The sequence below is a fragment of the Nymphaea colorata genome, chromosome 10 (assembly GCF_008831285.2).
Source record: "Nymphaea colorata isolate Beijing-Zhang1983 chromosome 10, ASM883128v2, whole genome shotgun sequence".
Lineage (NCBI taxonomy): Eukaryota > Viridiplantae > Streptophyta > Magnoliopsida > Nymphaeales > Nymphaeaceae > Nymphaea > Nymphaea colorata.
The window spans coordinates 23,219,571-23,246,509 of NC_045147.1; the positions used below are offsets into that span (position 1 = coordinate 23,219,571).

The 26,939-nt window shown below is 39.2% G+C and overlaps 3 protein-coding genes and 1 long non-coding RNA gene across 9 annotated transcripts; 2 read left to right on the forward strand and 2 right to left on the reverse strand.

Annotated features, from left to right (window-relative positions):
* The first annotated feature begins 329 nt into the window (after positions 1-329).
* Positions 330-10,424, forward strand: LOC116261885 (ABC transporter C family member 14-like). Of its 5 annotated transcripts, none has more exons than XM_031640807.2 (12): positions 330-478; positions 1,587-3,734; positions 4,128-4,448; positions 5,037-5,123; positions 5,834-6,469; positions 6,951-7,115; positions 7,642-7,936; positions 8,410-8,624; positions 8,746-9,051; positions 9,493-9,556; positions 9,645-9,884; positions 10,004-10,424. In XM_031640807.2, exons 2-12 carry the CDS (start codon positions 1,650-1,652, stop codon positions 10,102-10,104), a joined length of 4,515 nt encoding a protein of 1,504 aa, XP_031496667.1. In that variant the 5' UTR covers positions 330-478; positions 1,587-1,649; the 3' UTR covers positions 10,105-10,424. The 5 variants fall into 5 exon arrangements, with proteins under 5 accessions (XP_031496667.1, XP_049935864.1, XP_031496668.1 ...); XM_050079907.1 differs by lacking the exon at positions 330-478 and adding an exon at positions 521-541; XM_031640808.2 differs by lacking the exon at positions 330-478 and adding an exon at positions 548-683.
* A 1,564-nt stretch (positions 10,425-11,988) lies between these two features.
* On the reverse strand, positions 11,989-13,052 carry LOC126410434 (uncharacterized). Its single transcript, XR_007574398.1, has 2 exons — positions 12,530-13,052; positions 11,989-12,429 (listed from the first exon to the last, which is right to left on the reverse strand). It is a non-coding gene; the product is annotated as an uncharacterized LOC126410434 (long non-coding RNA).
* A 1,300-nt stretch (positions 13,053-14,352) lies between these two features.
* LOC116262529 (ubiquitin-like-specific protease 1A) lies at positions 14,353-22,033 on the forward strand. Of its 2 annotated transcripts, XM_031641982.2 has the most exons (10): positions 14,354-14,663; positions 14,905-16,052; positions 18,008-18,087; positions 18,177-18,270; positions 18,361-18,459; positions 20,098-20,187; positions 20,280-20,399; positions 20,485-20,588; positions 21,143-21,215; positions 21,558-22,033. In XM_031641982.2, exons 2-10 carry the CDS (start codon positions 15,036-15,038, stop codon positions 21,618-21,620), a joined length of 1,740 nt encoding a protein of 579 aa, XP_031497842.1. In that variant the 5' UTR covers positions 14,354-14,663; positions 14,905-15,035; the 3' UTR covers positions 21,621-22,033. The 2 variants fall into 2 exon arrangements, 1 of the variants encoding a protein (XP_031497842.1); XR_004174502.2 differs by lacking the exons at positions 21,143-21,215; positions 21,558-22,033 and having other exon boundaries at positions 14,353-14,663; positions 20,098-20,162.
* A 575-nt stretch (positions 22,034-22,608) lies between these two features.
* On the reverse strand, positions 22,609-26,336 carry LOC116263024 (pentatricopeptide repeat-containing protein At1g52620). The gene is made up of 2 exons (XM_031642592.2): positions 23,542-26,336; positions 22,609-23,320 (listed from the first exon to the last, which is right to left on the reverse strand). The coding sequence occupies exon 1, from the start codon at positions 26,104-26,106 to the stop codon at positions 23,680-23,682; it is 2,427 nt and encodes an 808-aa protein (XP_031498452.1). The 5' UTR covers positions 26,107-26,336; the 3' UTR covers positions 22,609-23,320; positions 23,542-23,679.
* Between the last annotated feature and the right edge of the window lie 603 nt (positions 26,337-26,939).

The following is a 26,939-nucleotide window of genomic DNA, read 5'->3' on the forward strand; positions in this document are numbered from 1 at the left end:
AAACGCCCACGCAACATGCTCTCGATGGTTTTGAAAACAACATTTTCAATAAATTTCTCATGAAAAAAGTTTCTTAAGAGAAAAACTAATTTCAACATTGATTGAAGGATGAAGAACATTTATTTTTTTTTTTTTCATTAAAAGCAAAAGAAGAATTTAAAAATGGAGGTCCAGAGGTCAAGGGAGGCAGACGAGCGAAGAGGAGATCTCGTTCTCAGCTACTTGAAGGGCCAACCGCCAATGCCATTAAGACAATCAAGACGGGCTCGCTGTGGGTTCCACACTTTGCATCCCATTTTCAGTATTTAGAGACTTTTTCTCTTCAAATTTTGTTATGCATTCTCTTTCTTTTTCTCTCTAAAGTTTAGAGACAGAGGGAGGAGCGTGGCGGCTCGCTCTCCACGTCTCCGTGCTTTGAACGCCGTGTGGCGTGTGTCCGTCTCCCTCTATCTCTCTCGCCTGCAACTCCTCGAACCAGGTCTACTGCGCTTTCTCTCTCTCTCTCTCTTCTCAGCAACTCGTCCTCTCTATGAACCAGCTGGTGTGTGTTCTATTTAAGTAGAAGAAAACGTGTTTTTTCTAAAGCCATCTGCTTTGTTATATATGAACGACGACGAGGCTAGCTTCCTTCAGCCTTTTATAAACTCGTTCTGTCTCTCCCTTCTGGTTGTATTTCCCCACGGGTACGGCCGCCGGTGGTTGTTTTTTGTGCTGGTGGATATAGATGCATCTGGCGTTTGCCCTTTATGTCTCTGCTTGACTTTCCACCTTTACTGCAACTGTTTCTTGTCTTCCCTTTTATTACGTCCGTCAGAAATCATTTTTATATTGCCAAGCTTTTCCGGGATTTGCTCCTGTTACATGTAGCAGGTTAATATGTTTGTAATTGTTTTGGACACCAATCTTTTCTTCATTTGTTTGTTTAAGATTTTATAATATTTTATTTAACCTGTGGCCATAATTTAGTATCGTGTCCTTCCTTGTTTTTTTATCATCTGCATGTGGTGGAGCTCCGAATTTAACTGGCTAGCCTTTTTCTTCCTTCTGCATTTGAGCGACTTTGGTCTGCTTCATTTATGTAAGCACGGGCGTTTTCCTTTTTTATTTTTGGTTGGTTCATTTGTCTTCTATACTTCTCCTTTTCTGGTCTGTGCTCGACCTTTCTTTTGTGTAGTTTCTGATGCTTGTTCGCACTTTGGTGTCTCTAAAACACTGGCCTGTAATACCAAGCCATATATTGACGTACTTGTCTTCCCTTCCGAGTGATTCGTTCTTTGCAAGATCAAGCAGTTTTTTTTTTTTTTTTCTTGTACTTAGCCTCTTCGAAATCTGTTGTGAAATTGCCAAAATCTTGAAGTGCCCACTTGCTCAATGTCGTCCTGCCTGAAAGTTTTGTGTTTGGAAGCTTTTATGGAGCGCTGGTATCTTGGTTTCTATATTTAGCGTTCCTATTGAGGGAAACAAGAAAATTGCTTTTCCTGCTGATCATATAGATCTTAGCGCGTCAAAATTTGCTGGCCATTTGTTTTATGGTTTCGTTTATTATGGTTGTTTCTGAAGTGCCTTTGGTTCTGTTCTCTTTGCAGTGCTACAATCGAAGACAGGGCTGTTGCAGGTGGTCTTTTACTGTAATATAATTGCCAGCAGACATGTCTTCTTCCTCTTGGATCACATCTTTGACATGCTCCCCTAGCTTCATCGTGCAGAAGCCTAATGGCATCTTTTCCTTCTTGTTTCAATGGTTGAGATTCATCTTCCTCTCACCCTGTCCTCAGAGGCTTCTAGTCTCCGCCATTAATCTCATTTTCCTTCTCACGATTTTCGGCTTTGCCCTTCGGAAGCTATGTTCGAAATTTTGGTTTTCTGGCGAGTCTTCTTCTAAATCAATCCAAAAAATTCAAGCAAAGACTGGGTTTAAGTTCAAGACCACGCTGGTGTTGACATGTCTGTTAGCTATACTCAATGCTGCCCTCTGCATAAAATATTTTGCAGAGAGGAACCACACATTTTGGAACCTTCAGCTTGCCATCTTTAGGTTGATAGAATTTCTCGGCTACCTCGCAGCATCTATGATCGTAGCCCATGAGAAGAAGTTCAAGGCACTGCATCATCCGGTGTCTCTTCGTGGTTGGTGGGTAGCCAGTTTTGTGCTATGCTGTTTCATGTCCATCTCTGCAATGTTCAGGTCGAACGAGAGCATCGATCAAGATCTGAGAATTGAGGACATTTGCTCTGTGGTCGCCCTTGTTCCGACAATAGTTCTTCTTTTCTTTGCTGTAAATGGATCAACCGGTTTGGAATTAATAGATGAAGATGAAGAAGTTGAATCAATAGATAGCAAATTACGAGAGCCACTTCTAGAAAAGTCAGCCCTTGAGGGCAGCACAACAGCTTATGAGTCCGCCAACTTGTTCTACAGATTGACATTTACATGGTTGAATCCGCTTCTTAAGAAAGGGTACAGTTCTCCGCTTAAACTTCAAGATGTGCCTTCACTTGCCTCCTTTGACAGAGCTGATGTAATGTACGACCGCTTCCAATCGAAATGGCCAAGCACTAATGTGAAAAATCCAGTTAGAGTAACCTTGTTCAAGTGCTTTTGGCCAAATTTATCTTTGACAGCAACACTTGCCATCCTGAGGCTCTGTGTTATGTATGTTGGTCCAACTCTGATACAGAGATTTGTAGATTTCACCTCTGGTAAGCGCGAGTCTGCTTATGAAGGCTATTATCTTGTTATCATCCTCCTTGTCGCAAAATCCATAGAAGTTATGTGTTCCCACCAGTATAATTTTCATTGTCAGAGGTTGGGCACGCTTATTCGGTCGACCTTGATAACTTCTCTCTACCAAAAGGGTCTTAGACTCTCCTGCGCTGCTCGGCAATCTCATGGAGTTGGTCAAATTGTCAATTACATGGCCGTCGATGCACAACAGCTTTCTGACATGATGCTTCAGCTTCACTACATATGGCTAACCCCTCTTCAGATTGGAGTTGCATTAGGCCTTCTCTACGGTTTCTTAGGGTTGTCCATGACTTCTGCTACTGTTGGTATAGTAGCGGTTATAGTTTTTGTGGCATTGGGAACCCGAAGGAACAACCGCTTTCAGTTCAATTTGATGAAGATGAGGGATTCACGAATGAAATCAATGAATGAAATGCTGAATTACATGAGGGTGATAAAGTTTCAAGCGTGGGAAGAACATTTCAACAAGAGGGTGCAGTCGTTTAGGGAGTCTGAGTATGGGTGGTTGAGCAAATTCATGTATTCTGTTTCAGGTAACATAGTTGTGCTGTGGAGTACTCCTATTCTAGTCTCGTCATTGACATTTGGAACCTGTGTGTTGCTGGGAGAGGAATTGACAGCTGCAAAAGTTTTCACTGCCACTTCTTTCTTTAAGATCTTGCAAGAACCAATTAGAAGCTTTCCACAGGCACTAATCTCTTTGTCGCAGGCTATGATTTCTTTAGATCGGCTGGATAGGTACATGACAAGTAAAGAATTGGATAAGGAGGCAGTGGAAAGGCTGTCAATTGGAGAAATGGGAGATAATGCAGTGCAGATTGAAGATGGTACATTCAGTTGGGATGATGAAGAGCGTGCTGGGGTACTCAGGAACATCAACATGGAGATCAAGAGAGGATGGCTCGCTGCTGTTGTGGGAACTGTTGGATCTGGCAAGTCGTCACTTGTTTCTTGCATTCTTGGTGAGATGGCTAAGATCTCTGGGAAGGTATGACCTCTCTAACTCTTTCGAGTTTCAACTTGTGCAATAAATATGGTGGTTTTCCTTCTCCTCCTCCTAGAGAGTGTAGGCGAGCGAATTTTTAGCATGACTTACAGTTCATTATATACGATGGAATAAGTCTGCAAGATGAGTCTACGTGGGCATTAATTATGATTTGTTTAATGCGTAATTTGTGAATGTAAGACAGATGCTAGGCCAAACCACAAAACCCGCGACATGGGAGTGAGATGTAAGACAGTCCCATGTAGATAACACCATGTTAACGTTCTTGTAAGCTGATGCCTTAACAAACTCAAGACTGTCTATAGAAACTTCGACCTATTTGCGTTGCTTCTTCTACATTTTCATTCATACGTATTAATTGTTTACAAATCACAGGTGAGAGTGAGCGGCACTACTGCTTATGTTGCTCAAACAGCGTGGATACAGAATGGGACCATCCAAGATAACATCCTCTTTGGAAAACCAATGGATGTGGGCAGATACAGAGAGGTATTGAGGGTATGCTGCCTTGAGAAGGATTTAGACATGATGGAGTTTGGCGACCAGACTGAGATTGGAGAACGAGGGATCAACCTTAGCGGAGGCCAGAAGCAGAGGATCCAGCTAGCTCGGGCTGTTTACCAAGATTCAGACATCTACATACTTGATGACATCTTTAGTGCAGTTGATGCACACACAGGTTCCGACATCTTCAAGGTAATGAACCAAGTATCTGTTTATCTCTTCCTAACTCTTTGAAAGTTACACATTTAACTTCAATGAATTATCGGCCTAATCAATTTATAATGATTTGCATAAACTGACCAATTAACACGAAAAACATGGATCATAGAAGACACGTATTCATTTTATGAAATGCAGCAAACATGTTACTTGTGACATTAATGTGCCCATCTTTGACTTGCACAGAGCATAACCTGGGGCTTACTATTTCCTTTGGAATGAGACTGCCTCCTCAGGATTAAGTAGATTTGTCAGGGAAATTTCGAGCTTGAGATTCGTAATAGATTTCATTCAAATCTTCAATTAAAATATAGCCTGTAAACTTGCATAAACTTTATCTGATATCACAGATCCTGAGAAAAGGCCCTCCATTAATGAAAAATGAATTTATTGTGGACGGATATATAAGGAATGCCTACAAGTTGATCCTGTTGAGGTTATATGTGCCAATGTTGTCTAGAATATGATATATGATTGGTTGCTATTGATCGTTCCCAAACACAAATTCATGCATCAAAGTTGAAGTGGTTATGCTTAACTGCTAGTTTTTTATGGTGACAGGAGTGTGTGCGAGGGGTTTTGAAGAACAAGACAATTTTGCTGGTAACTCACCAGGTTGACTTCCTCCACAATGTTGATATCATCATGGTAAGATTGGTGCTCTCAAAAATCAAATGATTTGTCCCCACTCCAATAACTGTATATTATTAAAAATTTGAAATATTTTCCATGAAAAGATTTAGGGTTTCTATGTAAATATTATCTTTATATATTTATTTATATTATATGAAAATACATATATGGATTTGTAACCCTGCAGTATGCCTGTAAATTCGTTGCTAGGTTGACTCTGCAAGGTCAGCTTTCCCCAAAGAAAAGCACAACATGTGAACAATTCTGACACTGGAATTTAGAAAAAATTGCTTCATATTTGCACCTTTAACTCCTATCAAGTGAGGCACACAAGACTTGAGAACTTGTGCTTAACAGAGTTTATTTTTGAAGTTCTGCATTGGTGGTTCAACTCAGAGTTTGAAAGAGGCTCTGTTCACAACAGATTCTGAGGTTCATAGAACATCACATGCTGCACAAAGCCATAACAACGGATTGTATGTTTTCTATCTGAGGTAGAATGCCAAAGCAACACAGAATACAATAAGGGGTGCACCTTTCAATTTTGACATGTCACCTAATAGACCGTTATAAGCTGAGATAAACTGATCCCCAAACTGCTTTTGTTTTGTAACCTAGGAACATGTTTCACAGCTTTTAGCTTTCAATACAATGTATGTCTGCATGATAAGGAACTGATTCCAACTTTTTCAAAGGTTAAAACTTTTCAATCTGTTCTATACCAGGTTATGCGTGAAGGGAAGATTGTTCAGTCTGGAAAGTACAATGACCTACTGGAATGTGGGACTGATTTTGAAGCATTGGTTTCTGCTCATGAAAATGCCATGGAGCTTGTGGAGAAAAGTGCCAGTATTCTCAATGATAATCACAGTTCAAAACCATCACATGACTCACTAACTAATGGACAAGAAAGGATGAAAGAAAATGAGTCCAAGGATTACTCTGACTCTTCCAAGGCAAATAATAGAACATCTAAACTTATAGATGAAGAGCAGAGAGAGACTGGCCATGTCAGCTGGCACATATACAAGATGTATTTAACAGAAGCATATGGGTGGTATGGCATAATTGTACTTCTCATATTTCAAGTTCTGTGGCAAGGATCCCTTGTGGTAGCTGACTACTGGCTTGCGCTTGAGACATCAAATACCAGCTCAGGCTCATTTAATGCTAGCATGTTTATTTCCGTATACTCTACTATTGCAGTAGCTTCATGTGTATTTGTGGTGCTCAGGATATTTTGCATGACATTTCTGGGACTCAAAACATCTCAGGTCTTCTTCAAACAGATTCTTAACAGCATACTTCATGCTCCAATGTCATTTTTTGACACAACACCTTCTGGAAGGATTCTTAGCAGGGTATTTCCGTTGTTCTTTTGTCTGTTTATTTTTATTTCTACCTGTTGCATTAAATAGTTCCCATTTTGTTACAATGACATGATATATTTATTTCTGTTACCTTCTTGTACTATCATCAAGTGACATTGAAAATTATCATAATCACCTGACTCTTTTCTTTATTGGAAGTTAAAAATTCAACACTACTCACACCCCCCTTTCACCTTCAAAGTTAAGTTATTTTTTTAACGGCATAATTTTGTTGCTTACTCTTGACACTTCTCCTAGGATATTTCCATTAAGACAGCTGAAAAAAGGGAAATGTACAAATTGCTTAAAGTTTTTATGTTGAACTCTTACAGTTTTTATCAATCCAAGTTTGGATTTCTTATTGTTTATTTTCTCCCTCTATTTTCTATTTAGGGATTACATTTCTTTATTTTATATATTTTTCTTTGGGGATTATAATCCTTAAATCCCAAATTTTCTTATTTTGATGCAGGCATCCACGGACCAGACTAACATAGATCTTTTCCTTCCCTTCTTTCTGGGGATGTCAATCGCCATGTTCTTCACAGTTCTGAGCATCATTATTGTCACGTGCCAAGTCGCTTGGCCAACCATCTTAATTATTGCTCCACTTGCTTGGATGAATTTTTGGTACAGGGTAAGCAAGCTACCATGACACATTCTTTGTCATCTATCTGCAAAAAAATTGCATCTCTCCTCAATTTTACAAACTTGTGATAGACCAATATGTAATGGCATTTACATGTTATGTATAAACAAATTTAAGTGTGTTCATTTGCTGTAACCATTCGGAAACTTAGGTATAAGGTATTTAGTGCATCCTTTTTATTTTGTTTCTCCGTTGTCTAAATTTTAAATATTATTCAAATTTGAGAACATCAGTAGAGGAAAAAAAATTATCTGCAGTGCCGACCTTTTCAATTTTCGGGTTCAATTTCCCTTGGAGCAGTTTTTTCTATTTCTGAAACTCTTGAAGGTCCCATGTGTTGGTGGGAAACTCAGTTTTGTTAATCTTGATCCTTTTATATAGCTCGTGACAGAATATCTTTCTTTCCTAACTAGGCAGGCGTACATAACTTCCTAATACCATAACAAGTTGTACATTTTCCATCTAGTTCAACTCACTGCTATTTTGTTCATGAAATTTGGATTGTTCCATGCAGGGATATTATCTCTCCACATCACGTGAATTAACTCGCCTTGACTCCATTACAAAGGCACCTGTAATTCATCATTTCTCAGAGACCATTGCTGGATTTATGACAATCAGATGCTTTAAGAAGGAAGAGATCTTTTCTCAGGATAATGTAAATAGAGTTAATTCGAACTTGCGCATGGACTTCCATAACTACTCTTCCAATGAGTGGTTGGGATACCGATTAGAAATGATTGGTAGCTTCATTCTTTGTGCATCGGCTTTGTTCATGGTGTTGCTTCCAAGCAATATAATCAAGCCAGGTGTCCTTTCAAACTTTGGTGCTTTTTTATTTCCAAGATTGTCACTCTCTGTTTCTTAAAATTTATGAAGCAAACGTTGTAAGCATGCCTTCTGTTTGACCAGGCATGTTTTTCTATTGCAGTTGCGGTGTTAACGATACGACAAAGTTCACTTATTTCTTTGTCATGTATTATTTTTTTGATGAATTCGTAATTGTTTCTTTACTAGAATGAAGAATCAATGCTTTGGGTCAAATTAGTTACGGCCTTTTATTATTATGAGATTTTGATGCACTGAGTTCTATCCTTGTGCATTTTTAGACATCTTTGAAGCCTCAGAATTTCTTAGTCAATGACCTGTTTTATCCCTCTGTTGCAATATTTGAATCTCATGTTTTTTCTTACTACTGTGATGATCTTTTTTAATAAGATATTAAGGTTATATAATGTTTTTTCCTTCCTCAATGGCTCATTGTTGCCGTGTTTGGATGCAGAGTTTGTTGGATTGTCTCTTTCATATGGTCTATCTCTGAATTCTGCACTCTTTTGGGCAATATTTGTAAGTTGCTTTGTGGAGAATAGAATGGTCTCCGTTGAAAGAATAAAACAGTTCACCAACATCCCATCGGAAGCACCATGGGCCATAGAACATTGTCTTCCCTCTCCAGATTGGCCTACACATGGAAATGTGAATATCCACAGCCTGGAGGTATGAAATCATCCTTCAAGATCAGCAGTAAAGTTTAGTGGTGATAAATAGCATTACTTTCCATTTTTGATGATGAACACCTGAATTGAATCTTAACTTTAGCTTTGACATAATATTGCAGGTCCGGTACCGGCCAAGTACACCTCTGGTCCTGAAAGGCATAAGCCTTAATATATATGGTGGTGAAAAGATAGGCATCGTTGGTAGAACTGGGAGTGGAAAATCCACGTTCATCCAAGCTCTGTTTAGGATTGTGGAACCTTCAAGTGGTAAAATAATTGTTGACAGCGTAGACATATCCAAACTTGGCCTGCATGACCTCCGATCTCGATTCGGTATAATACCTCAAGAACCTGTTCTGTTTGAGGGAACAGTAAGAAGCAATATTGACCCAATTGGACAGTATTCTGATGATGAGATCTGGAAGGTATGCACAATTGCTTGATTTAATGGTCCAGAACTAGCACATCATCTCTTTACCTAGGAGATGCATTATCCTAGTCTCCTGCTCAGGAAAACTAGTTATATGATATAATTGTCTGTTAATGAATGAAGCATCAGAATTTATGTAAGAAACATTTATGTGGTATTGTCATAACTTAGTCAAGAACGATCTATATGCTAATCTAGCCCTCCTGTGATGACATGGTTAAGCTTGTAATACACAGTTGGATCTTTATAGGCAATATGGTACAGTAAAACGTGACTTTTATAACCTTTTCAGAATTACATTAGAATAAGAACAGCAAAACGTCAATACAGACAAGTTGTTCATGCATCTTTTAAGTGTTGTACATAAACCTCTAAAGCATAACTTGTCCAATAAGCAGTTAATTGCAAGTTAATTCACTTTGTATCTGTCTTGCAGAGCCTGGAAAGATGCCAACTGAAAGACGTTGTGGCCTCAAAACCTGATAAACTTGATTCACTTGGTAACGTTTTCTTCTTTGATCGCCTGAAGGTAATCTGAAAAATTTTACATGATTATTATCACCCTAACCATTATTTGGGTTTTCTCAGTTGTTGATAATGGAGAAAACTGGAGTGTGGGGCAGAGGCAGCTTCTTTGCTTGGGTAGAGTCATGTTGAAACGTAGCCGAATTTTGTTCCTTGACGAAGCCACAGCTTCTGTTGACTCACAAACAGATGGTGTAATTCAAAAGATAATCAGGGAAGACTTTTCTTCTTGTACAATCATCAGCATTGCTCATAGAATACCAACGGTCATGGACTGTGACAGAGTTCTGGTCATGGATGGAGGTAAGGTTTTTAGAACTCTGCATTATTTACATAGTAAAGCATAATATTCACCACAGCTTGTTAACTTAGCCTCTTCACTTTTTTGGCCGAAAAATTAAAGGTTTCATTTGTTCATGCAGGGCTTGTAAAAGAATTTGATAAGCCATCTCTTTTGTTAGAGCGGCCAACGCTCTTTGGTGCTCTTGTTCAAGAGTATGCCAATCGATCGTCAGGTCTATAGTGCGTCAACTTGCTAGTTTCTGATTTTGCTTTGCTGGTGATTAACTTATGATGCTGCCTCTATTACATCCATCGCGGCACAGCCATCCTCCAGAAGTATCATTGATATCCATGGCTCAGTAATGTCTTTCAACCCTTCAAAGAAGGAAACGTCAACTGTCTCACGTGAGATTATGAAACAGCAGCCTTTAACTGTCAAATTTCCTGACACATAAAATTTGATAGGTTGTATCCCGTAACACAAATAATTGATGCACCCAATACATTATCAGTCATAGCTGTTAGCTCTATAATTAATTATATCTAATTATATCTTGATCAGCATTAGCACATTGTATGTAATTTCATTTCTGCTAATAAAAGAGTATATTTCATCCCTGCTAATAAAAAGTGCATTTGTGTCTAAATTCCTCATGCTACATGCACACACAAAGAGAGAGAGAGAGAGAGAGAGAGAGAGAGAGAGCCAACTTGCTCCCAGAGGCCTAACACGATTAATCGAATATAAGCTATTCCTGCTTTAGTGGTTCTTATAAAAGTAAGATTTTCTTAATATTTATTTAGGGGAAACTTTTCAATGTAAAACCTCCAACGCTCTTGTTTCGGTTTGGGTGGACCTTTTCGATGCTTGGGTGGACCTATGGTTTCAGTTTAATTTTGTTTGTTATTGTTTTCTGTCCAAAAGAGTAGTATAAAAGAGTAGTATATTAAAGCATGACTGACCACAGGTTTGAACCTCAAACCTCTTATATGTGAACTGTCTTGCCGCCTGGTTGCGTTATATCCCTTAGATATATTTATTGTTTGAAATGTCCTTCGATGGTCATCCCGTTGCGTTATACCCCTTAAGATGTTTTTATTTGTTTGAAATGTCTAAAGATGGTCACGTGGTTAGGAGGTTAGACATGAAACTTTCAAATTGTAGGAAACAGGTTGCCAAAGGTTTTGTCTCTCAAGAAACTCATAAGGGGCCTCAAAAAAACACATGCAGAGAAAAAGCAAATAAACAATCCAAGGAGTTCACATCAAAGTACTGAATCAAATCTATAGTGAACTAGACATAAGCACAAGAAATCTCGGATAGCGAACTTGCAAACAAATCAAAGAATCATGAAGGAATAGAAAGACAAGAAATTAGGAAGCCTAGTTGATGAAGCACCTTCTAAAATAAAGACGCAGTGTCTCATATATTTCACCAAACAGTGAAGTTTCAAAGAAGAAAGGCCTAAGGGGTCATCAACATGAGACCAAGCAAATGGCGATGCATGGCACTAATATGTAATAAGTAATTTGTTCAAGCTTCCGCATTCATGGGCACCTAGTCTTTGCATAAGCCAAGGCACGTCTTTATCTTAATCGCATGAAGTAGCACCACGTGGTCATGCTTTTATGCACTTGAAGGATCGATGATGTCTTTGAAGCCATACTCTGGTTTTCATGCGTAAAAATAGGAAAAGTCCTCTAAAATAAGGAAGTGAATTTTATATCAAGTATAGACTAAATTTGGTTAGTTTCTATATATATGCTGGGAAAAAGGAGCATAAGTGTGCCTCCCATTTTCAAAAAACTTATATAATTGTATATCACACTCCTCAATTACAAAATTTTATACTTGTTCTCCTTGCATGCCAAAATTTTTACTACCACTAGCACATTGTGGTTTTTAAATGCCTAAGTTACTATGTCATAGTCTTGAAGTATGAGGTGTCATATCAATAATTTAAAGTGTTCATATTTGAAACAAAAATCATACCAAACTGTGATATTAAAATTAAATTTATGCTACGAGGTGGTACATAAAAACGTGTCAACAAAACCTAGTAAAACGCCCTATAAATCGGTGCAAAATGCTCTAAACCACTTTACTATACACAACATCGATTCATTTTATAAATATATATGGATCTTTATACGGATAATCCAAAATCATACCACCTCATCCTTCCCTATCGGATAAGGCAACTTAGCAGCCTAGCTTTATTTCGATTTCTCTATGACCATTTATCCGATCATTAGAATAGATTTAATATTTTCCCGAGGAAGGAAATAGAACATATGGGTAACTCGTCTACTGCTCGCTGTCCCTTCTATTTCCTTCTCTTTCATTTGCTCTCTCTCCCATATCACGCCTTGCTCTTCGAACCTTCTCAAATCCACGGTTTGTTCTCTCTCCCATTTTTCTTCCTCTGCGTATTGTGGAGAATAGAATTATCTCTGTTGAAAGAATAAGACAGCTCACCAACATCCCATCGGAAGCATCACCGGTGATAGAACACTGCCTTCCCTCTCCAGATTGACCTACTCATGGAATGTGAATGTCCACAGCCTGGAGGTATGTAGCCATTTTTTTCATGATGAACATCTGAACTGAATCTTAAATTTTAGTTTTCACATAAAATTGCAGGTCCGATACAGGGCAAACACACCTCTAGGTTTGGCTTTGGCTTTGAAATTTTGGGCGAGTCCCTGTCGTCTTCTCCACTGGGCCCCTCTCACTCTCTCTGCGGCTGGCCATCGCTGTAGCGGGTGCCGTTTTCCGGCGATCGGATAGCCCGTTCCAAAATGCCGGAAAAAAACATAAATCGCGAAAAAGAATATGGAAAGAAAATCACCTTGTCTTGACTCCTGCCGCCGGAGCAGGCTGAAACCCCGGTTGGGAACAACAAAACCATCGATGGCACGAGAGAGGAGAGAGAAAATGAACGAGGAAAATGAGGGGGAAAACGAAAAGCGACAAGGCATATCTATACCCATTTGTGGAAAATCTCATGGCGGCCTCGAAGCTTATTAGTGCCTAGTGTGGGCTAGATGTACCATCAACTAGGTGGTATTACTGTATGCCCACTTCGTATGATGCAAATGTATAGCATCCGCATGAATCAAATTGAATTGATGACACTATGCTGCGAATTATCTCCAGCTACCGATGCTCGTCGAGGTTGTTTTTTATAAATTGCCAAATAATTTCATTTTGACTTCAAGTTCATACATCTAAACATTTCAAAGACATTGCACCAAATCTTACTAAAAGTCACTCACATGCCCTCCAAAACTGTAAATCTAAAGAATACCAAGCATGAGGGAGCATTTGATGGCTTCTAGTTTGAAATCCAAGGTAATTTAGATCACTGGGCCAGTTTGGCAATTGGAATAGTTTGTAGTTGTTACATAGACCGTTTGACGCAGTAGATCTATAAAGTACTTTTCAAGTGGCTTTATCCTCAATTTCATGAAACAGTTACATATTATTTTATTTGCCAAACAGAATCTCAGATTCAAGAATTCAAGGTCAGAGCCTCAACCATATAGGGATGAACATCAATTTAAGTAACTCAGAACCGGACTCGATAAAGCTCACCTTGATTCCAAGTTCGAGCTGACACTTTCAACAACAAGTGTTACAATGGCTAATTTATTTACCTGAGTGGAGCTCAAGTTCACTAAACTTGACTGGATAAAGCTTGACTCTGCTCAATTGCTAAACCAATCCAATATATATATTATACGAACTAAACCCCCTGCAAGTCCTAAGCGACTCCACCTTCCATCTTCTTCATGTGCACCTCTCTCTCTCTCTCTTTCTCTTCTTTCTTACCTGCTCAGCTAATCAAAGGGGTGGTGGGGAGCTCTTGATGAAGAAGCTTGGACCAAAACCCCAAAAAAAAAATGGTAATCCCTCTCTTGCTCCTCCTTCCTCTTCGTCTGAGCATCTTCTCCATCGCCGCTTGATGCATATCTGATTTCGGGATCTAGAGTTTCGTTGTTTTGGATGTGATTTGTGGATTTAGGGTTTCATATTGTATATGTGACTTGAGGATTGAGCCTTATAGAGTCGAGTGGAGCTCCAAGACGTATTCTCAAGTGGACTTTGAGCCCAATTTTGCTGAGTATTTAAAGTGTTGACCTTAAACCAGCTTGAACTCAACTCGGCTCGTGTTGAAGGCTGCTTGCTTCTATTTAGGTTTTAACTATAAACTGAGGATCTAGAATAATCTCTTTTCTTTTCAAGTAGTGGTAAAATTTTGTGTTTACGCGGTGAGCCCAAATGTTGGGAGCTTTATGTCAGCCTTGGATCTCAAAACAAACATACATATGAGGGAATCAATCAAACGGCCCAATGGTATTGGTTGAGTCTAGTCGAAAAGTCTGGAGGAACCGATCCATAATGGTGGATCCAGATTTTCCAAGAGGACAAGCAACGACCGCGGTCCATCGCAGTTGGGCTCGGTCTATAAAAGACAATTCCGTCGGTCCTCGGAAGGCAAACCCGCCCGAGTCTCGTCGGCGCCTCGCAGTTTCGCTTTTGGGCGGGAAGAAACCCTCGATTCAACCGCGATTGCTTTTGATTTTGCCTCAATTCGTTCTCTCTCATGATTCGTGCGTCTTTGATCGAGCCGAAGGAATTCAGGCAGGGTTTTGCTGGATCTTCTCATCGTTTCCGCGTTTTCTCGTGCGTTAATTTTCACCGAGTTGGTGTTTTCCTGGATTTTCCTTTCTCTTTCCGTGGACTCCAGGGTTTCTTTCCGTGCGAATTGAGAGGACTACCGCTTGGGGGACGAGGTAAGAGCACCATCCTTTCTCCGGAATTGTTTAAAATTCTCGTTTTCCTTTTATTTGAGGGTTTCAGGTTGTAGTTGTTGGTTTTTTGCCTTTAGCATTTTTTAGTGATTCACCTATTATTCAGAAAGGCTTGTCTTTTTTTTTTTTTCTTTTTTTGTTGGCTTGTTTTTCTGTATGCGCCTTGTAGTTGTCCATTCTCCTCTGTTTTTAGATGTTATCGTTCTTGTTGGATTTTAAACAGGTATTCCTAATTTGGACGTGTCTTTTCGCTTCCTTCAAGTCGTCGGTTGATTTGCGAAGCGCTGGGATTTTGATTGTTAGTTTTCAGATGGGAGGTACCTTGGAATTCTGTGTCCATAGAACGTATTGAGGATGGGTGCATTGACAGATGGTAGGAAGAGAGTCCTTGAAGCTTCTTTAGTTTTGTGCGGTGGAAAATGGGAAAATGAGTTCTGCCCGTACGGTTCGGAGATAGAAATCCTGGATCGTTTTATGCCTGCGAAGAAGCAAAAAATTCAAACCCTGCAGCTTGTATCAGAGCCTGTTCGGGCAGCTCAGGCATTGCAACCATCAGTTGTTACCAATACGGCTGTGTCCAGACTAGCTAAATTGCCACCACCGCCTCCATTGCCCCGAGAGGTTCAGGGTCCGCAAAGATTGTTGAAATACATGGGTCAAGCAAATTCATCTACTAGCACCACAAAAACAGGTAAAGGGTCGACCAGAGATGACGAAGGGGTCACGAATTCGACTTCCAATGCAACCTCTGGTAACATGAATCGGGAAAGTTGGTTACTCAAATACAAGAGAGATGCACTTGATTTCATAAGTTCATCTAGAAAAGACAAAGCTATTATTTATGAGTCTGGTCAATGTTCGAAAAGTACAATTGATAGATTAAACGAGATGCCTTCTCCTCCCTCAGCTATGGAAACTCCACTCTCAGCTACTGAAGCTCCAGTTTCAGCTGCTGAGGCTTTGGACGTTGAAGAATATAGAAGAATGGTTGAAGATCGTGTAGGTGAGTCAAGTCATAGACTGTCTGACGTCATGGTTAGTGTCCGGTCCCCCAGGGTGGAGGAGTTCTCTGACACCATTGTTGGTACACCTCAGAAGTCACTTGTCACCTCTTTGGTGGACCTGGAGGACTATTCTCAACCTTCTCCTCTGAAAGTCCAGATTGGTGAGGCTGAAGATGCAAAGACTCCAGCAGCAAGCAGTAGTATTCATGAGCAGAGATGGAAGAGACCAGCATACAAGGAGTTGCAAGAATCTATAGCTAAAAATCGGGAGACATCACTTCGCAGTCTTGGTGATCAAATCAAAGTAACTGAAGCGAAGTTTGCTGCTCTGGGCTTCATCAGGAAACAGACAAAACCTGCGAAGAAGGTAAAAGCTTCTTATCTTATATTCAGTCTGATTTGGATTTAGTTTTGTTGTGTTCTTTTTCTCTTTTGTATTTTTTGGGTTTTCTCACTAATTTTTTCTTGTTATAGTCATTTTTTGATGAACGTATTATTATGTACCACTGGAACATTTGAAGAAGGATGGATTTTTAGGGTTGTTGAAAGATTGTCCAAACTCAAACACAAATAGTTTAATATGCAAATGCAGGGTTTCAAAGAGCATCTATTGGAACTTCTATATATGTTCACCGTCATCTAACTTATAATAGGCAAGAATCCTACAAGTGCCCTTTCTGGAACAAACTAATTATGTCATTGACAACCATTCTGATGCCTACACCCAATTCCTAATCATCATGATCTCTGTAATTGAGACAATATTTTAGGAACACTTTCAGGAATGGGAATAACGTGGGATAGATTCTAAGCAAATGAAAAATAATTGCAGAAGGTTTTATTATGAATATTGTTTGACTACAGCATAGGAGTAGATGCTTCACTGCGATTCTGTCCTTCTGACAAATATCAAGTGCTTTCCCCAAGTCATTTTCATTCACATTTGGAATAATGGCACAAGCCTCTACCTAAATAAGTAAACCAACAAAGTAAAGTACTGGAGAGAATGGAATTAACTACTAACCTCATGGTCTATCTTCAAGGGGGTGTGTTTATGATTTAGAAGGCAAACACATTTTATTGATTTGTTTGTCTTCTGTCCCATGTTCAATATGTTGACTTACTGTGTTTATGCTAATTTCTAGAACCCCTCCCTCAAGACTATTGATAAGACCAATGGATGATTTGTTGGTTTATTTGAAATGTTTGTTGTGCTTGACTTCAATCACTTAGAGATTTAGACTGGAAAAAACCGTTTTCCTCTCTTTTCTTGGAAGCATTTTCTTGTTTATTCGTTTGGCTAGTGTATTTGAAAATAATGTCTTATCTTGAGTTAATAATTTATCCGTTTGCTGCCATTTTCAGCCTAATTGGTCTTCATCTATTAAAAAGTAAGCTATTTTCAGTGTTTTCCCTACCAGATATACTCTACTTGCTGTTCCTCAAAGACAAACCTTGCTTCGCCTTGTGCAGTTCATAAGCAGTCTTGTCTGGGCTGATCATCTGTCTGATATTATTTCAGATTTATGCACTTTTTTCTTTCCTTAGACTAATAAGCTAGAAACACTTCTTTTCCAAAAAGAAGTGTTGTGATCAGAGAGAGAGAAAACTTGTTATTCTTCACGTAACCTTAATCTAAGATTAGAAGAGATTGGGGTGGCGGTAAACAAATTTACAAATTCAGTCCACTAAAAATAAGATAACAATTAAGTAGGGCGACAAGAGGAAGAAAGGGGAAGGAAGTCGCCGGAGGAAGAAGTTGCCGGAGAAGGGAGTCGCTGGAGAACTTACTTGGCTGTCGACACCGAACCTGTCTCTGATGCCATGTTTCAATCAGAGAGAGAAAACTTTCTTGTTATTCTTCACGTAACCCTAATCTCAGATTAAAAGAGATTAGGGTGGCGGTAAACAAATTTACAAATTCTGTCCACTAAAAATAAGATAACAATTAAGTAGACACATTTCAACTTTCTAATATTTCAGAAAGAATCTAACAGACTCCTAGAAGTATTTAACAAGAAGTAAACTTTCAATAAAGGGGTTGTTAGGTGAAAAACAATCAGATCATGTGACAAATGCCAACACTTGCCATTGTTTTTTTTTTCTCAAAGATAAATGTTACGGGTGCATTACCTAGAAATCCCTTTGCTAGAACATCCTGTCAAATGTTCGACTGCAATTGGGGTCTCTTGTATAAGGTTTAGCTCTTCTGCTTTTCATTTTTTGTCGAACTAGCACTGGTTTTTTAAATTTTTTGGCTGTCCATAACTTTCCTTCGGTACCTAGATTGTAAATTCACCGAATGTAATTTGTTTTATCCAGGATGAATTTCACAAACCTTTTGCTCCTCTGACGGAAGAGGAAGAAGTGGAGGTTTCAGTTGCTTTGACTGGTACCAACAGGTGAGTGTATTTCATGTTTGTTAGTGAGCTGAATTATGTGGTGCATTTGGTAAAATTTCATGTAGATTGACATGCTGTAAATAATTCAGGCGTGAATGCTTGGTCTTCCATGAAAGGTCCAATATTGAAATCACTAGGAACATCTTACAATGCCTTTTACCTGGTGCATGGTTGAATGACGAGGTAAGCATTTCTGTTATCCTTCTAACATACTTTGACCTAGCATTTTGGAACCTAGACTATATCGTCTGACTTTTTTTTTTGCTCTTGCAGGTCATTAATTTATACCTTGAGTTATTGAAAGAAAGAGAGATCAGAAATCCGAAGCAGTTCTTGCGATGCCATTTTTTCAATACTTTTTTTTATAAGAAGGTTTGGGCATATTAAATTGCATATTTTATTGTTTTAACTTTTAATATCTACTGGTTATTATTATCTTAACATGCAACTACTGCTTATTGTTTTAAAGTGCTTTTATTCCTACCAAAAGGTTCATTGCTTTGTTTTCTATTGCTTTTCTAAAATCATCAAAAGCTATTTAGCCCTTAGCTTGTATTATAGGCTTTAGACACAAAAATGTAGATGCAAAATGATTACCAAAAAAAATGTTGCTGAACACATAATTAGATGCAAAATGTTTATGAAATATAAGGTTATAAACTATGTTGGATAATGGGATCACACATCCACTGCCGTGGGAGGAAGATTCTTAAAGCTTCACACTGTCTTATGTATAGACAGGACATAATTGCGCCTAAGGACAACAAAGTGCCGTATAACTTATGTGTAACAAGGTGTTGAAAATGTCATCGAATAACTGATGTCAGGAAAGAAAAAATTCTTTGAAATGCTTGTCTTCTGTTTATAACTTGGCAAAAGGTAAAACACAGGTAAGATCAGAAAAGTGTGATGGAACCAGGGGTAGCAAAGTGTCAGAGGATCAAAATCATGGCCAAGTCTCCTTTAATGTGGTCGGTGTCAAATAGCTCATGCAAATTTTTTTCTTTTCCAGCTGCCTTCACATGCAAAAACACAAATGGTGCACAGACATGTTTATGTCCAGCATGCTTGATATTTATTGAACTTATTGCTGCCATTTAAATTGGACTTCCTGTCCTCTTACCTACTGTGCCTCAACCTATGAGGATATTTGTGTTACTGCACAAAACGGGAGCTTACTGTTATAAAACAATTTAGAAACTAAAACCTTAATTTTCTTTATTGATTATTTAATAAAAATCTGTTAGATGTCAAAAGGAGTTTCATAATTTTTAGTCGCATTCGTGAAAAAGCTTGTATATCTTGAACATGGCAAAGCAAAATGGGACTTGAAATAGATCATAGCAAACTCTAAAATTTTAGAATCTGGTGTTCAATTTTTTGTTGTTTTGAAATTGCAGGATATTTCAGGAGACATTCATAGGATAATGGGAAGTCATCTTTGCAATTTTCCCTACTATTGATGTGCTCGACTTGTTGTAATTAGTTGTTGCTCTAATATATATGTAATTTTGGACATGGATGTCAAGTCAATCATGTGGCTGGAAGGTTTTTTCCAAAATTGTGCTAAAACTTTGAATATTTTCTGGAGACGACCTTCAGCAACAGAATGTAGAAGTATAATGATGAGATAATGTTCCTTAATCAATTTATAACACCCTAATGTGGGAAAGACATGAAGCTTTTGGCCAGCATGATTCCGTTTGGCTGGGGTACCTTATTGCGTATACCTGGCAAGTGTCCTGATTGGTGGAGGAGGCACATGTGGGCTTGTGTGGGGAATTGGTTACATGCCCTCACATATTAGTGCCTCATAGTCAGTTGCTTAGCCATTCTCTTATTACATGTTAGTACCCCTCAGCTGCTATATTTTTTAAAGGCTCTGCCCCTCGGTCAGAAATTTCTGGTTGTGGCACTATGTCTGATTGGAATCACAGTTGCTTGTGTGGGAATGTTGATGACTTGAGAGTCTAGATTGGAATTTCATTTTTGGTACCTTTAACATGGCAGCTTATTGGTGGGAATGGTTATGATTTCAAAGCGGTCAGAAGGTGGACTACCCAGAAGAAGATAGGGTACGCCCTTATTGAGTGTGACAAAGTAAAGTTGTTTCTCCCTTTTTTAATTTTGTTATCCTTGAGTTTCGGTTTTCTACTTTTTTAAGCATTTGTGAGTACCTTTGTCATCTGCAGATCTTTGTCCCCATACACAAAGAGATACATTGGTGTCTTGCCGTGATAAATGTAAGAGAAAAGAAATTTCAGTATCTTGATTCACTTGGAGGCAGGGATTCCCAGGTTCTGAAAGTATTGGTAGGCTTTCTTATGATGACTTACACATTCCAATTTCTTGAAGCAAAAATTTCTGTCTGATGCATTTTTCTCTTCATGTGTTCAGGCCAGGTACCTTTCGGACGAAGTTAAGGATAAGACTGATAAGGTCATGGACTTTACATCATGGGAGAAGGAATTTGTGGTTGACCTACCTGAACAGCAGAACGGGTGAGGCTCTATGGTCTTTAACACTTTAGGTGCTGGTGCAGGGGTTCTTGATGTGAGGGTGTGGCTCAGGTCTGGCAGATATAACAAGCTATAGAGCTTTTTCAAGTGCATTTGGATCTGTTGGACCTGGGAATGGATTTTACATCCAGGGACCAGAGAAACGTGCATCCTTTGGGATGCATGGTTTCTAAATATGTCCAAGTTTACTGTGGAGAACTGGGTGGTTGGTGGCCTAAGGTTCACTATTTTGAGTGCTGTACCTACACTGATGAAAATCTATGAAGGTCCTGTGTCGTATCGCCACATGAGCTCCTTTTGTGTCTCTTTCACGGAGAGGTGCAAAAGAAAGGGGGAATCCATTCATTTTCTTTGTATTTTGGTAGTGTCCGAAGACTCCTCCCTTCATGTTTGAATGGGGAGAGTATGGTCAGAACAAAAGGTCTCTCTAACCTCCACCATTTGAGTAGGCCTTTAGTTGACCTGTTTGCATATGAGAGAGAGAGGGTTGTCAAAAATTAGGTTAAAGAGGATTTCTCTAACAAATTTATGTACAGATGGGACTGTGGCGTGTTCATGATCAAGTATGCTGATTTCTATAGCCGAGGCCTCGAGCTCTCTTTCAGCCAGGTACAAGATATGATGTGGAAAATTTTCATTTTTTTACCTTTTACGGTATTTTAGTTCACAAAAAATGGGTACATGTCAGCTCATATCAATCTATCAGCATGGTTGCTGGCTTCAACTAATCTGACATATTGCAATTTTGGTCTCTTTTGCCTTGTTTGATCTTTTTAAATCGAAAAATTGAAGTGGAGCGAGTTGTCCTGATTCATTATGACCTATAGATTCTTTATGTATCTTTGTGCATTTCCCCAAGTAATCCATGTTTTATTCCAATGTTAATGACCTTTCATTAATTAGCCTAGTGAAACGTCCAATCTCTTTTGCTTTTGAACGGTGTTCTTGCAGGAGGACATGCCCTATTTCAGGAGGAGAACGGCCAAGGAGATTCTTTATCTGAGAGCAGATTGATTCTTGTATTAATTTTGTTAATCTTACCTATCCGATGCCCAGAAGGAAGATCGCTTCTATATGAATATCAGAGCTGTTTCGATGGGATTTGATTGATCAACGGTTGTCAGATGGGTATAGCAGGTGAATTGTGGTTGCTGACGAATAGGGATCATGCAAGTTATGTACATTAGTTGCTGCTGGATGAGCTCGCTCAGCTGCTAGTTTTTCTTTCGTAGTTTTTTATGTGATGGAGATCGTTTCAAGCTCCAGCAGATTGTTTTGTAATGCGATGTTGGATATTGAAGTCAAATCTTCAGCATCGGTGAGAGGTCATGGAATGCCTATGTGTTTGAGCTACTCTTGTTTTTTTATTGTACTTCAGCTTGTGCACGGCAGAAATTTTCCCCAAGGGAAATGGCAATTTTTTCTTATTCTGCATGGCGTGATATTCGTGAGAACTGTCTGAGGCCGTGCTTGTTGCGTAAGACTTTTACTTCCAAGGGAAATGTCTCTTTACTATTTTTTTGTTCAAGATATTTAATGTTTTCTCAAAATCATGCCACAGAATTTAAACATATCTATTGGCCCCATTTTACATCTTCGTAGATCTCGTTATTCACCCTTCGCAGCTCAAAGTACCGACATTGCGAATCAGATCAACCAAGTGCGGCGAGGAGAAAATCTAGTATTTTAAAAATGGAATTGGAACAATAAAAGACCTTTTTGTATATAACAACCACGGCAACATTTGGGGCCCTATCCAATTTGTGCAGTGGTGCTCCAACTGTGTAACATGATACATATGACATGCTTTTGTCTTATGTAATTTTGCCGACCAAGCAGGCATAAATTGTACAGACAATCTCTGCAGAATCTCTGGAGACCCTACGGTATGAGATGGATCTAGCTGAACATCAAACTTATTCAGTGACACATTTCAAATGCTAAATTGCAAAAGTTACCGCATCAATTTCTAAATAATGTGCAACTCCTTTTTGATGGTATATAAAAAAAAATATGCTTAATCCTTTATCACATAATAAATGTGGAGTTTCTGGAGGAAATGCAGAAGATTTGGCACATCCTCATCTACAATCGAGCAGTTGAATGGTTACGTACTAACCAACAACAACAGTATTGCAGAAATTTGCCAGCGAATCAACTTCAGCTACAAAATCAGATCTTTTTGATACTGTTGACTGCACCATCAAAGAAACTATCAGCAATTACCTTACTGTCGTTAGTTGCAGCACGAAAAGCTATATGACAGGATGCGTTGTCTCCATCGCTTCTTGGTCTCGGGATAAAGTACCTCTATGTCCTCGACATTATAAGCGTGTGACGTTTGAAAGACTACTCCCTTTCCCTCATTTCTAATTAGTCAACCAAACAGGGATTGTTCAATCCCTCCCTTTCCCTCCAACCAAACCAAACAGGGCGTAGATGTGAAGTTTCCCAGTCATCATCTTCCGCTAACAGTGCCATTCAACATAGGGGCCACGGCAATACAATTAGCTCTGACAAGCAACAGGTCAATGAAGCTGAAAATGAATATCTGATGATGGCATAAATTCATGCCTTCCTCAAGTTTTGACTCCTTTTGGGTTTACCTCTCATTTCTTCGCCTTCACAGTTACGTTGCTGAAAGCCTGTCCGGCAGCAGGAATATACAAAATTTGTGCTGAATTAGACGGAAGAGTCTGCTACATGGATCTCTCCTGCATGGATAACAATTAACTGAGTTGAACTTCCATGAGATTAACTAATCCCCCTTTGTTGAATCATGTAACATAATTCAGGAAAAAGAGGAAAAGGTAATAAACTTGCATGCTAACCAGCATTTTGAAAATGCAAAGAAGCGTATATGCACACAAGATACATAATCCTATTTAACTTAAAAAAGTAAAAGTATCAACTAGTGACATAATAAAGCACCCACAGCTATTTCTCCAACGGAGGCGATGAGGGGTACTACTCCAACCCAGCAGCCAAAAAGGTTGAAGTGCACCTTGGCATAGTTGCCAGATGGCCAGAGCTCCTGGATGCTAACCAAAAACAGGCCTGAAGCAATTTCTTCTCATTTGGCTGTTGACTTACGTAAGCATTCCTCAGACAGAGATTGCAGAAGATAAGAAACTTCAGAAGTTACTCCTCTAAACAAGTACTGATCAACCAGCATTGAATACTTTAGAGCAAAATTTATTTGGTGACTATCAAAATTACATGGTGAAATGTCCTTCCACTCAGTCAATCTTCCTCTCATCCACAGACCATGCAAAAGAAAAGAATAGGTAACAGAATCTGGCGACCACCCTTTACCAGCCATCTTGTCCATGAATTGACAAGCCAATTCAAGTTTTTTCTGGTTGCAAAGACAGATGATAACGGCATTGTAAGCAGCAGATTTGGGTTCCCAACTGTCAGCTATCAACCTTTTGTGAAAATGCACAAGCACGCTTTCCTCATGCTCTTTTTTGCCATTTTGTATAATAGTTTCAGCATTCAAGCTGGCGTTTGTGAGACCGTTGATCAAGTAGTGGTATGTTGTATCATTAGGAATGCAGTTTTCCTGCAGCATCTCTTCAAAAAACAGAGAAGCTTTCTCAAGCTCACCATGTCTGCAGCAACCTTGAATAAGTGTGCTGTAGGTAATGACGTTAGGTACTAAACCATGAGATTTCATCTCTTTGAGCAAGCATTCAGCCCTGTCTAGTCCTTGTATCTGACAGAAACCATGAATAAGTGTTGTATAGGTTACGACATTCGGTGTCAACTTCCGATTGAACATATTATCAAAAATCTTCTGGGCTTCAACCATATCATTCTTTTTGGCATAGCCATCTATAAGAGTTGTAAAGGTAAACTCATCAGGAGATATTTTTTGTTTTACCATTTCATCAACGCATAGGACTGCATCCTTCATCATGCCAAATTTACAGTAGCCTTTTACCATGGCGTTGTAGCCAATAAGCCCAGGTTTTATTCCCTTCCCTATCATAAACTTAAAGAGGCAGACTGCTCCATTAAGATCATTATTTCTGATGTATCCATCAACCAATGTAACATATACATAACTATCAGGAAGAATTTTTTGATCGAGCATTTCGGAGAGCAACTTCTTTGCAGTTGCAAGCATTCCTTTCTTGCAAACACCACTTATAAGACTGTTGTAAATATTTGCATCAGGCACCATTCCCCGCTCAATCATCTTATCACGGACTGCTAATGCATCACGAACTTCACCAGCAATGACAAGGCCATGGACAAGAGCACCATAGGTCATTATATCAGGATGATGTCCTTTCTTAAGCATTTCAATAAATAAATCTAATGCTAGAGAAACTTCCCCGACTTTACAATGCACATGAATTAGAGAAGTATATGTAAACTTATTAGGAACCAAGTTCTGATCAAACAACATTTTCATGAGATCGACTGCTTCTTTAACCTTTCCCTCCTTGCAGAAACCAGATACGAGAGCATTGTAAGTTACAATATCAGGAATCACGTCATTTTCTTCCATACTCCTGAAAACCTTCATCGCTTCGTTCATATTGCCATGTTTGCACAAACCATTAATAAGATTATTGTATATGAATGCATTAATCGTCACACCCCTGTTTCTCATATCAGCCAAATGCTTCTCCACTGCCTTAAAATTGCCCTTCAAGCACAACCCATTGATGATAGGACCATAACTTACAACTGTTGGCAAAAACCCCTTCATCTTCATCTCCTCTAGGAGCTCAATAGCATGTCGAATCTCCCCTTTTCTGCAGTAACCATCGATGAGAATATTATAAAAGACAACATTTGGAACACAAAGCCCTCCCCACCTGTCCCTAATAATCTTTCTACCTTCTTCGACCTTCCCCATCTTGCACAAACCTTTGACAATTATACACGTGCTGTAGTTGTCGGCTGAGCCGTCTCCCCTTTTCAGCAATTCCAAATACAAATCATGGGCAGCTCCTATCTTCCCACCATTAACAAGGGCATTGAGCAATGAATTACACGAGACAACCCTAGGGAAGTAACCCAGCTTCTTCGATAGAGCAAAGAACTCTAGAGCCTTGTCAGGTAAACGCGCATTAGAAGAAGCAACTATCAAGAAGTTCAACACATCTGCCGCAGGAAGTACCCGCCTTTCCATCATCTTTGGAATCAAAGCATCTACATCCTGGAACCGGTTCGACCGCGCCAATAGTCTCAGAATCGCGGAATATGATCTCGAATCCGGCCTCCCCCTCGAAACCCATTCCAAAAAGCTCAAACCCAACTCAGGACTATGAATTCTATCGATAACAAGAGGGATGGCGACCAAGACCAAGTCCTCTTCCTCCTGCGAAAACCGATCTTGAAGGGGCGTCTCCCATTGTTCTCTAGTTATAAGGATTCTCACGGCATCCTTCACGATGGCGTGAAGGGCCTTTTGTTGATTTTTACCAGAATACGAAGAGAAAGATCTCGTTTTAATGGGAACTACGAAGAGGACTCTTGACATTAAAGAGGGAAAAGCCAAAGGGCAGACGAAACGGAAAGAGAGAGGAAGAACGGGTTACTGCAGCAATAAACATAACAAACCTCATCATTCGCAGTGGAAATTCTTAATCGCCATGATTGACAAACGAAAACGAAAATAGATCTCTCTCTCTCTCTCTCTCTCTCTCTCTCTCTCACTCTTTCTTCCTTCTCTCGGGGAAAGGGGGAAGGGTTTTTCCTAAAACCCCTTCCAAGGAAGGCGTTGGGGGGAAGAAGGAGAAGTAAAAAATTGCGAACCCGATTACCGAAAGTACCCCCCAACTTTCACAACCTTTTAGAATCGCAAAGAGGGTCCGAGTCCGATAGTATCAAATGAAATTTCATAAGGCTCTCACGAATCTAAATCCAATGGTTGGTCCGACTTATTTTTGAACTCCGATTAAACTATACTAATTTCCAAGCTCCTGATTGTTGAGTCCAGACTCCAAATACTGAGTTCCAAGCTAGATCAACGCTCCATTAAAACTTAGTAGGTATAAGAAATAGCAGTAACAAAAACTTAGTAGGTAAAAGAAATAGCAGTAACGATCTTGTAAGTTTTGAGGAAAAATCATCAGTAGAACATTGGCAATATGAACACTAATATAGGGTTTATGAATCTTTATAAAGATTAAGTCAGATACAATGAAACCATGTGTCCTAGTGTTCCATAAATTTGTTCAAAAGATTAGCACATATTCATAGAATCTCACATTAGTATTATTATTACCAAATCCCTAAAGAGTGCAAGCTTTTGCAAGTTCTTGGGACAAAAGAGAGAATATTTCAGAATACTTGCCTAACAAATCGGATCTC